We start from the raw sequence: 10592 nt of genomic DNA, 5'->3' as shown, positions 1-10592 counted from the left end.
GTTTTGCATACATATATACATGTATTCACACAAATCATGATACCGTTAAGTGCAGAGGTGAGGTACAAACTTATTAATGCAGGGCGATTCTACAAATTAAAACTAAATTTGTACAATGAAGATTACATAGTCCTCGTACACTTAAATCTTTACTAGCTCACTGGTCAGACATGAACTGCAGAGTTGTTTGTTTACTTACATTGTTGCTCTGTTAGGGCTGTCACATTGCTCAGTTAGGTTTAGGTCCCAATTCCCAACCCGGGGGCTGGCCGAGTAACTTTCGGAAACGAAAAATATAGGAAAGGCAACAACACGTGAACAAAATAGTAGAATTTGTGTATAGTCCGAGGTAAATACTTATTTTTTGTTTCCGCAAACTGCAAATGGGACTAAGCCTTACATTTGCGTCGGTGCCCGTAGGGGGTTATATAATAGCTATGAAGCCACAAATTTTTCCCGATGGACTGCCGTATATGGGGACGGGTTGTCCCTCGGTGTTTTTACGATAAGGGTACGGCGTCTACTTTTCGACGGGTCTCGGTTTGATTTTATATGCGAGTTACTAGTAAACAAAATCTTAGCCAGGTATCCTTTTAAAGTATTTGCGAGAGGACAGAAGAGATTCGGGAGCTGTAATACTGGTAGCTGGATACCAGCCTAACAAAATCCCGGGCCCGTCCGTGCCCCCAAAATTGCCCGATAGCCACAGGGTGCCCTACGGGACCACTTAAGAGTCACGCCCGAAGGTGCAAAAACAACAACAGTAAACCACCCGACAGGGCTCCTTTTTATATTTCAGCCATACCATAGGTATGGTGAAATATATTGTATTCGTAATGTTTCTTTCTTTCTTTCTTTCTTTCTTTCTTTCTTTCTCCTGTCAAATCTTCAGAACACGGTATCTCCCTTGTTCCTCAACCGAATGACTTGAAATTTTGCACAAGGGTAGAGTGGTCCAAAAGCCTTGGACGTTTTTTTCATTTTTACCATATCTGTCTCTTAAATGATTTTATTAAGGTTTTTTGGTCATCTTAAGACCAAAACTGTATATTTGGGCCCCCTGTACCCTGGTATTATAACCGAATGAGCTGAAATTTGGTACAGATGTGCCTTGATAGGTCCCCTATATAGATTCAATATCAGTTTTGGTGTACAGTATAACGAAATACTTATTTTTGCGATTTTTTGGTCATTTTTTTTACCAAAAAAGGACACTTTTGGCTCCTGTACCTTGGTTTTAGAACCGGATGACCTGAAATTTAGTATAGGAGTGCCCTAGACATATGCGCACATGGATTCAGTAACACTTGAGGCATACGGTACAATAAAATGCTCAATTTTGCGATTATTTGGCCATTTTATGACCAAAAAGTACACTTTTGGCTCTTGTGCTCTGGTTTTAAAACCAAATGACCTAAATTTTGGTAAAAGGGTGCACTAGATATTTATTCAAATGACACATGTATAATTTTTGTCATAGACTACGTCAAAATGATATATTTGGGGATTTTTTTGTCATTTTCCAATAGCCAGAGGGGTCAATGACCTTAAGGTCGTTGACCCCCAGCTGCAGATTGGACCTACTGGCATATATGTCTATTTAATCTAATTAGATAGATAACCAATCACTTAGTCTGAATCTATATCCTAAAGAGGGGGGGTGGCAGCCAATCAGCGAGCCCGGTGTTATCTGGAAGAGTCCATTCTTACACGGAGGGGTTCATTTTTTTTTAGATTCATCATTGGACTGGTGAAGTCTTTCAGTGGATGCATTTTTGGACAGGTCTATTTTGCAATTTTACAGAATGTGTGCTGGAAGAGTCTATTCTCGCACGGAGGGGGGGTTTTCAAAATTCATATTTTGGACTTTGGTGACTTCTAGTTTGTCAAAGTCTTTCAGTAGGGTTATTTTTGGACTGGTCTAATTTGCAATTTTACATGGGTGTTCTGGAAGAGTCCATTCTGGCATAGAGGGGGCTTTTTTTTAAATCCATTTTTTGGACTTCAGTGATTATGTCAAAGTCCTATTTTAGCGGATGTATTTTTGGACTGCTCTACTTTACATGGAAGAGTCCATTTTTTGCTCACGGAAGGGGGATTTTTTCAAATTCAGTTTTGAACGGGTGATGATTCAAAATTCAAGTGTTTTTAGACTGGTCTATTATACCTTTTTATGCACTGGGACCTTTTTTGCTAAATTCAATTTTGGATTTGGTTTCTTATTCAAAAGGCCAAGGTTTCAGTGGGAGTATTTCTGGACTGGTCTATTGTGCAAATTCACATAGGGTGCACTGGAGTCCATTCTTGAACGGGGGAATTTTGTAAGACTCATTTTTGGGTTAAACCGTCATTAATAAAAGTGATTTTTCAAATGGGTGATTTTGAAATAGCCTATTGTTGCATGGGGAGGGAGATGGCTGAAATATGCTGTATTTGCTCTCAAGCAAATGTCGGCCTTTCTAGTTCCAATTGTGACCGTAGTTACTGTATATAATTGCTATTGTATTTCAGAGATTCCCATCTCAATGAATCTGTACCCTGATATCCCAGGTACTTTATTTCTAGACCGTTCAGGACAGTCCGTACCGCTATAATAGAAACCATTCGGGTTCACAGTGTCACACCGTCCGAGCCAAAACCCTCCCATTTTTAACAGGTAGCAGGAGTGCCACGGTTTCGCAAAAGTGGCACAATATCTGAGAACAAATGTTCCATTATCGTTGGTTGACCAAAAATTCATTCGTGGACTTCCCGTATACGAACCCAGATGTAACCTATACATTTCCTGCGAGTTTTCAACTAAGAAACTGTCATATTGGATATTGCCTTCAGGCATTCGACATTTTCTTACTATACAATCGTTAAATGTTTTAAAATCAGCATTCAGCTTGTACCTGCCCTGGTTGCTGAGTAGATGGATGTTGTCGTTCCCGAGCCAGAACTCTCCCGTCAGGTTGCCGAACCCCCGGCTGTAGTCCTCCCATGTCCGGTTGTAGAAGTCCACAGACCCGTCCTGTCGCCGCTGGATGACGGTCCAGGCTCGGCCGGCCGCGGCCTGCACACGGCAGAACACACGGAGAGGGGCGCTGTTGTCCCCGCCGCCAGACGCACGTGGATAGATGGTGTAGATTCCAGAGTCCATACGGCCTTTGGAGCTTCGGTAGATTTCTCCACAATCTACAGTTCACAATAACAAGTAAAATGTTTTTGTCAATGATTAACTAGACATGTTTCTGCCATACATGTTTTGCGAATCTTCTCCTGGACTATTAATCGAAAGAAAGATATTCGGTAAATTCGCCTATCTACACAACGCTATATGTTCATGTTCTACGTTCTCTAGATTTATGATAGTTTCCTTTTGAAGTATTTTTCAAACTCTGACGAAACTTTAGTAGTTAACTAAAGAGCATAAGTCATCATGACCTTTTCAATGACATTGTTTTCCTAGATGTGGTTCACTTATAAATTACCAGCGATATTTGCAGTGGATTTTGCCTCATACTACAATCATTAGTAAAATTATTGTTTTTTTCAGGTCATTTATAGTGACTTGCAAATAAAATAGTGCGATGGGATCACATTCGAGTAAAATCTACTGCTTCCAACCAAAGGCAATATGCAAGAAAACTTGCAAAATTAAGGTGTCTTGTACATATAGTTTCTGTTTTTTTTTACCTTTGTCTGTGATATTGTTCAGTAAGGCAGCAACCGCCGAGAGAGAATTGTTCAGTTGGTCCACAGACAGCTGAAGGCCCTCCATGGTCTCTCCATCCAGTAGATTCCAGTGGCGGCCAACAATACCAGACATATCAGCTTTGAACATAAACCTAGTGTGCCTAAAATCAAGAAACAAATTAAACAAAACTTTACCCATATCTTCTTTTCCTTGTTTACCCTCTACCTAGCGGCCATCGCTGAGGGGGGGGGGGGGGGGGTGTCGGGTGCGGATTAGGGCAAACGACTCAGACAGACCGCAAAGGCCTCGGCTGTCGGGGCTTGAGCAATGTGCCCCGGCAGTCAATCCCATTCAACAATTGTGCGAGGAAAAAAATTAGCTTATTTATGAGCAGATCTTATTATATTTTTACATATGACTCTGATGAATTAATGCTAAAACGTTAGTTAGTTACATAAAATGACTGCTTTGTTATCATAAAAGATATACTTAATTAAACCAAGGATAAGCCCTGCCTGATTGTAGCATGATATGAAGGATATTATAGATGTAAGGTTTATTTTGGAGTTCTGTTTGTAGTTTGTAGTGGTACAAAACATCCATCCTCTTACTTCAAGTTGCAATTGGATACTGCTTTATGCTCTCCATCACATGGTTTGAGTATGTGAGTAGTATAGTAGGTGTACGCTGAGTCCTATTATTCAGGCGGAGCAAGGTGGAGCAGGTCAGAGGTCAAATATGATTTATTCGGGCGGAGCAGGTCAGAGGTCAGATATGATTTATTCAGGCGCAGGTCAGAGGTCAGATATAATGTATTCAGGCGGAGCAGGTCAGAGGTCAAATATTATGTGCCCTTTTGATACCCCCCCCCGCCACAAATGAACCTCCCCCTCCAAAATCGTGAATGACATGCCCTTATTTGGCCTGGTGAAGTCTACTGAGATCAGTCTTTAATGGATGCGCTGAAAGCACAAACAACAGACGTCTTTCGCCAGTTACTATATCACAAAGCCCCGTTTCCCCAACACCGACGACGCCCCAATTCGGTGGTTTACGTAAAAGTGATACAATGGGTGGATACGATCTCGGCGTACGAGGAATATAAAAATGTTATAGACAATTTCGTGGCTAACGTACCCAACGCGAGGGATGGGTTGAAAACGGTGCTCGTAAAAGTATTGCAAGAGGAACGATTAAACTGGGGTCGACTCGTTACCGCAATGGCCTTTGCAGTGGACGTGTGTGTCAACTTGCACCAACGGTATGACAAAAATACCGACGCCATCTCGACCGAGTTAGCAACGTTGATTTGCGACTATGCGGGAAACTGGTTGTTACGCCAACGTGGATGGGACGGATGGCTTGACCGTCGTCGGCACGACAAGTATCCATCGTTTGTACAGTGTCTCTGTTGGCTTCTCACTGCACACGTTTGCATCATCGTGACGTAGATTTTGCACTGAACACGCCCGAACATGTAGCATGTTAAAACACGCCCACGTACGGTACGCTGGTTGGCCAACGCTAGATGTAATGTTGATTTACATAATTGCATGAAATAATGAGCCGCACGCTAATTGGTTGGGGCAGGACAAGAGGTCCTCATAAAGGCAGACCCGCCGCGATCTAGCGCACCTACGGATCTTCGCCGCCTCGCTGACGACCAAGAACCCGACGAGCCATGGACGACTCAGTGATTTATCCGCAAGATCTCCAATATTGGAGGACACTTCCCGCGTACGCCGGGCTCTCTAAACCTCCACAGGCGGACGCAGCGACGCAGACTTCCCCCCGTCACGACGGAGCCCGGACGCCGCCAACTGGAGACGTACCAGACACTTGGCCCGCCACCAAGCCAGCACCGACCGTTAAACGACCCCCGACATCGGAGGTTATCAACGACGGAGTTGAAGCCAGGTTCTCTATTGGCGAAGACGTCTTTGTTACAGTCGGCTGTTTCAAGGGGATGCCGCTAGTGAATGTGCGGAGGTTCTATCGACCTTGTCCCGAGAAAGACGTGTGGAAGCCCGGTAAACAAGGGCTGGCTCTAGCCCCAGAGCAATGGCTCGCTCTCAAACGCAACATGAGCAGCGTGTCGTCAGCGCTCCTGGCTTGCGGGTTTTCAGCCATGCACATATCCTACAAGTACAACGGGAGCACGTTCCCACCCAGCCGATTCGACCTCGGAAACCAACGATATGCCGTCGTGGAGCTGTTCAGAGGGGAAGCGGTCGTGAGTCTACGAGAGTTTTTCAGACCGAAGGCGGATGAAGGCAAACTCCTCCCGAGCAAGAAAGGGCTCAACCTATCAACGCAGCAGTGGGATGCCCTGGAGGAACAGGCAGACAAGATCGATGCCGTCCTGAAAACCGTCCTCGAGCAGAAATCGCTGACCAGCAAAGTCCTGAAAAAATAGTGAACCTGTGATTTGTCACGAAAATAAACTTCCTGTGATACAAACATGGGCAAAGATCTCATTGAAGTGCGTGTGTGTGTCATGTTATTGCTATTGTAGGTTCGTTGAATAAGCGTGTGTGTGAGAGAGAGAGAGAGGCGCATGTGCATAAAAGAGGTAGGTGTATCTGTATAAAAGGGCTAGCGTTCTAACTAAACAGTCAGTCTCAGAGTTGGAGAGGCACAAATAACACGCATGGGTTGTCTTCCCGACATCGCGTTCTTGGGCGAGCTCTTTTGTGAGATAGTGGACCGCGTTCATTGCGCGTGCATGTGTATGGGAGGCCGAATATTTATGTTCTTTCGTGGTTTGGGATGGTTTCCAAGAATCCCGGAAGGAGGAGGAGAAGGAAGGCGAGAGGGGGAAGCAAGCCCTACCCCACCAATGCTGCCGAGGAATGGCACGACGTCCTCCACAGGGTTTACTACGACCCCAGACATCCTGCAGGGTACGGTGGAGTGGGACGGCTCCATCGAGCTGTGCGAGACAAGTACGGAGTCACCCGAAAACAAGTAGAAGCGTGGTTGCGTTCTCAAGACACCCACACCTTGCACAAACCCATCAGACGACGTTTTCAAAGGAATCGAGTGATAACCGGAGGAATACACGACCAGTGGCAGGCTGATCTCGCCGATATGTCATCCCTCTCTCGGCATAATGACGGGTATCGCTATCTCCTGACCTGCATAGACGTATTTTCAAAATACGCGTGGGTCGTTCCCATCAAAGACAAGACGGGCCCCACCTTGGCGAAAGCCTTTCAAACCATCCTAGCCGAGGACGAGCAAAAGCCCAGGTGCCTGCAAACTGATCAAGGTACGGAGTTTCTCAATCGACACGTCCAGTCTCTATTGAAGAAGGAAGGGATCAAATTCTTTACGACGTTTAGTGTGGAAACCAAAGCCAGTGTGGTGGAAAGGTTCAATCGTACGCTAAAGACGAGAATGTGGAAATATTTCACCGCAAAGAACACGCACCGATACATCGACGTCCTGAGCGACCTGGTGTGGTCCTACAACCGCTCCTACCACCGCAGCATCAAAATGGCTCCCATCGAAGTGAACGAGAAGAACGAGGGGCTCGTGTGGCATACCCTGTACGGAGAAGGTGACATCTCGAAACCGCGGAAAGGGAGAAAACAATCGCCGTCGTTTAAATTTCGAGTCGGAGATTCGGTTCGAATCAGCAAATCTAAACTGCGCCTGGAAAAGGGCTATACGCCCAATTGGACCACAGAGATCTTCGTCGTCTCTGAACAAATTGCCCGCCGTCCTCCCGTTTATCGCGTGAAAGATTACGACGGAGAAGTTTTGAGAGGGACGTTTTACGAGAAGGAGTTGCAGAAAGTTACGAAAAAAGACGACGACGTCTATCAAGTAGAGGACATCCTGGACACGAGAAGGCGAGGCAAAAAGAAGGAGTTCTTTGTGAAATGGAAAGGATATCCGGCCAAGTTTAATAGCTGGGTGAGAGAAGAGGACATGGTGCCCATATGATAAATACCGATGCACGCCCGCACATCGGGCATTGCTCAGACGTACCTCGCCATGGCCAATTCGTTTTACGTCACTCTCCCCAGCGACGGAAGTATGGACGTCTTTCAAGAAAACACGGTCACGAATTATCGGACCAAACTGGCTCAGCCCGTAGAACTGTCGGGAGAGTGGGAGGTGGGTCTCGTCGAGATACAATATCCTCACAGCTGGCTGAACGTTCGGGAAGGCGAAAACACGTTGGTGTATTACATGGTGGACGAAAAAGATGAAGGGAGTGGTCGGGAATACGAGATCGTCAAAATCTCCGCGGGGCACTACAAGGACGTTTTGCATCTCTTGAAAAGCCTCAACGAAGCCGCTTCCATACGTTACCCTAGCCTCTTCAAGCAACACGACATGTTTGCTTATGACAGCATCACGAAAAGAGTGACCATGGTCCTGCCTCCCATGGCGCAAAATTCGACGACAATGAAGACTTATCTGACGGGGCCATTGGCCGAAAAACTGGGATGGGGAGTAAAAGGTGCCATATACGGTAGCTGGGTACAGGCACCACGTCCAGCCGACCCTAACCTGGGCTTTCACTCCTTGTACGTGTACGGGGATGTCGTGCAGCATCGTCCGGTGGGCGGACAGAAGGTCCCTCTGCTGAGAATCGTCAAAATCGAGGGACAAGACGGGGACATCGTCGATCACCCTATCCCCACGCCTCACTACATACCACTAGCCAGGAAACGATTCGAGACGATTGAAATCGATATAAGGAACGACCTCGGCGAACCCGTGCCATTTGTGCAAGGGCGAGTGATCGTAACACTTCACTTCAGACAGAGGCGGTCTTCCTACTTTTCCTAGATATGACGGGACAGCGAGGAGGACAGTTGCCGGTGTATTACGGACGGTCTATGCAGCGTGGTTACGGGTTGGGAGGGATCTTTCGCGGTTTGCTCAGATCCGCCGTACCTCTACTGAAACGAGGGGCCCAAAATGTGGGAAGACAGGCTTTAAGGAGCGGTATGGATTTAGCTCATGATGTCTTGAATGGTCAAGGGGTCAAACGCGCTGCCAAACGTAGAGCCGGCGAGTTTGGACAACGTCTGATGTCTGGGCAGAAAAGAGCCAGGGTGCGTGCACCGCCTGCACCGGTGGGGCAAAACAAAGGACGAGGGGCGGGCAGAGGAAAGAAGCCATTAAAACGTGGAACGAGACCGCGTGCAGTCAGTCGCAAGAGAGTCGGTGCACAGCGCGGACGTACCTCTCCCGATATCTTCAACTAGTCACGATCTAAACGTCATGGCCCACATTCATCCCCTGTCGTGTTCCTGCACCAAATCAGAATTGGATCTGTTTGAGGTACCGCCAACTCAGACGACCATAACGGACGGTAGATGGGTAGAGTATCATCCGGTGGCCAGTCTCGCCGAGTCTTCCCCGATAGAATTTGACATTCCTGGAGCGGGGGAGGAATTTACGGACCTTTCCCAGACGAAATTGTACGTGAAAGCCAAGATCGTTCTCCCTAACGGCAACGACCTGCCGGACAACGCCAAGGTAGGCCCGGTAAACCTGTTTCTTCAATCGCTCTTCTCGCAAGTCACAGTTACGGTCGCTGGCAAGGACATAACGGATTCCACCAATTGCTATCCATATCGTGCTTACCTGGAGACGCTGCTAAACTATGGGTCTGAAGCAAAGCAATCGCAGCTGACATCCGAACTTTTCTATCAAGACACGCCGGGACGACTTCACTTGGTCGACCCCTACCCAACAGATCAGGGCGCAGTGGCAAACGAAGGATTGGTGAAGCGTGCCAACATGACCCGCAACAGTCGCGAAGTGGACCTCATAGGACCCCTACACGTCGATCTGTTTCATCAAGATCGCTTTTTGCTCAGCAAAGTCGACGTTAAAATCAAGCTGCACCGATCGAAACATCAATTCTGTCTCATGTCGCCTGGGGATCAGTTCAAAATTGTCATCACGGAGGCTGCCGTCTTTCTGAGAAAGGTCAACCTGTTACCCACCTATCAGCTGTCCATCGAAAGTCAACTCAACAAGCAGACGGCCAAGTATGCCCTTAAGAGAGTTCAGTTAAAACCTTTTACAATTCCCCGTGGTAACCATTCAGTGTCGAGCGACAATCTGTTCCTGGGACAGGTCCCCAAACGCGTGGCGATCGCTCTGGTGGACAACGCAGCCTTCCAGGGGTCGTTCGGTACCAACCCCTTTAACTTTCAACACTTTAACTTGAACTACATCAGTCTCTGCGTCAATGGGCAGGAGGTGCCTCACAAAGCGCTGACACCCAACTTTGCCGAGGGACAGTTCGTCAGATCCTACATGAACTTGTTTGGAACGACAGGCAAGCAAGGGCAAGACAGCGGGAACCAGATCGCGAGAAGTGACTACGACAAGGGCTTCACGGTGTGGTGTTACGACCTAAGTCCTGACCTCTGCGGCCTCGGTGGGGACCATTTTAACATAATCAGACAGGGAAACCTTCGCCTGGAGCTGCATTTTGCACAGGCTTTAGATCAAACAGTGGTGGCGGTGGTCCTCGCTGAATTCGACAATCTCCTGGAGATTGACAGGCAGAGAAACATCAGCTTTGACTACAGCAACTAGAGATGGACACGAGACAGATGTACGCCGTCTTACGGAGCGACAAGAACACGGCACCTCACCTCCGCGGAGTCTTTGCTTCAGATCGGCTTCCGAGGCATGTACGGGTCTATCCGAGCGCTTACGTCGTTAATACTGACCCAAGCAATAAGCCCGGGCAGCATTGGCTGGCCATCTATTTTGACGAGGAAGGACGGGGCGAATTCTTTGATTCTTATGGCCGTGCCCCTAGTCTGTATCCCCGCCCTATATTAAGATTTTTGCGGGGAAATACGCGCCTTCCGTGGATTCGTAACCAGCGCCAGATACAAGCTAGACTGTCTACCACTTGTGGGCAGCA

General features: G+C 47.2%; 4 protein-coding genes across 4 annotated transcripts; 3 read left to right on the top strand and 1 right to left on the bottom strand.

The window, feature by feature from the left end:
• Positions 1 to 2570: 2570 nt before the first annotated feature.
• On the bottom strand, positions 2571 to 3811 carry LOC118428065 (angiopoietin-2-like). The gene is made up of 3 exons (XM_035838029.1): positions 3679 to 3811; positions 2852 to 3177; positions 2571 to 2588 (listed from the first exon to the last, which is right to left on the bottom strand). The coding sequence occupies exons 1-3, from the start codon at positions 3809 to 3811 to the stop codon at positions 2571 to 2573; spliced, it is 477 nt and encodes a 158-aa protein (XP_035693922.1).
• A 1549-nt stretch (positions 3812 to 5360) lies between these two features.
• Positions 5361 to 6095, top strand: LOC118428064. The gene has a single exon (XM_035838028.1). The coding sequence runs from the start codon at positions 5361 to 5363 to the stop codon at positions 6093 to 6095; it is 735 nt and encodes a 244-aa protein (XP_035693921.1).
• Positions 6096 to 6448: 353 nt separating this feature from the next.
• LOC118428063 lies at positions 6449 to 7630 on the top strand. The gene has a single exon (XM_035838027.1). The coding sequence runs from the start codon at positions 6449 to 6451 to the stop codon at positions 7628 to 7630; it is 1182 nt and encodes a 393-aa protein (XP_035693920.1).
• Positions 7631 to 8923: 1293 nt separating this feature from the next.
• Positions 8924 to 10255, top strand: LOC118428062 (uncharacterized protein F54H12.2-like). Its single transcript, XM_035838026.1, has one exon. It carries the CDS (start codon positions 8924 to 8926, stop codon positions 10253 to 10255), a length of 1332 nt encoding a protein of 443 aa, XP_035693919.1.
• The last annotated feature ends 337 nt before the right edge of the window (positions 10256 to 10592 follow it).

This window comes from Branchiostoma floridae, chromosome 12 (assembly GCF_000003815.2).
Source record: "Branchiostoma floridae strain S238N-H82 chromosome 12, Bfl_VNyyK, whole genome shotgun sequence".
NCBI classification, from domain to species: Eukaryota; Metazoa; Chordata; class Leptocardii; order Amphioxiformes; family Branchiostomatidae; genus Branchiostoma; species Branchiostoma floridae.
The sequence above is the reverse complement of the archived record's forward strand: the minus strand, read 5'-3'. Positions and strand labels throughout refer to the sequence as shown.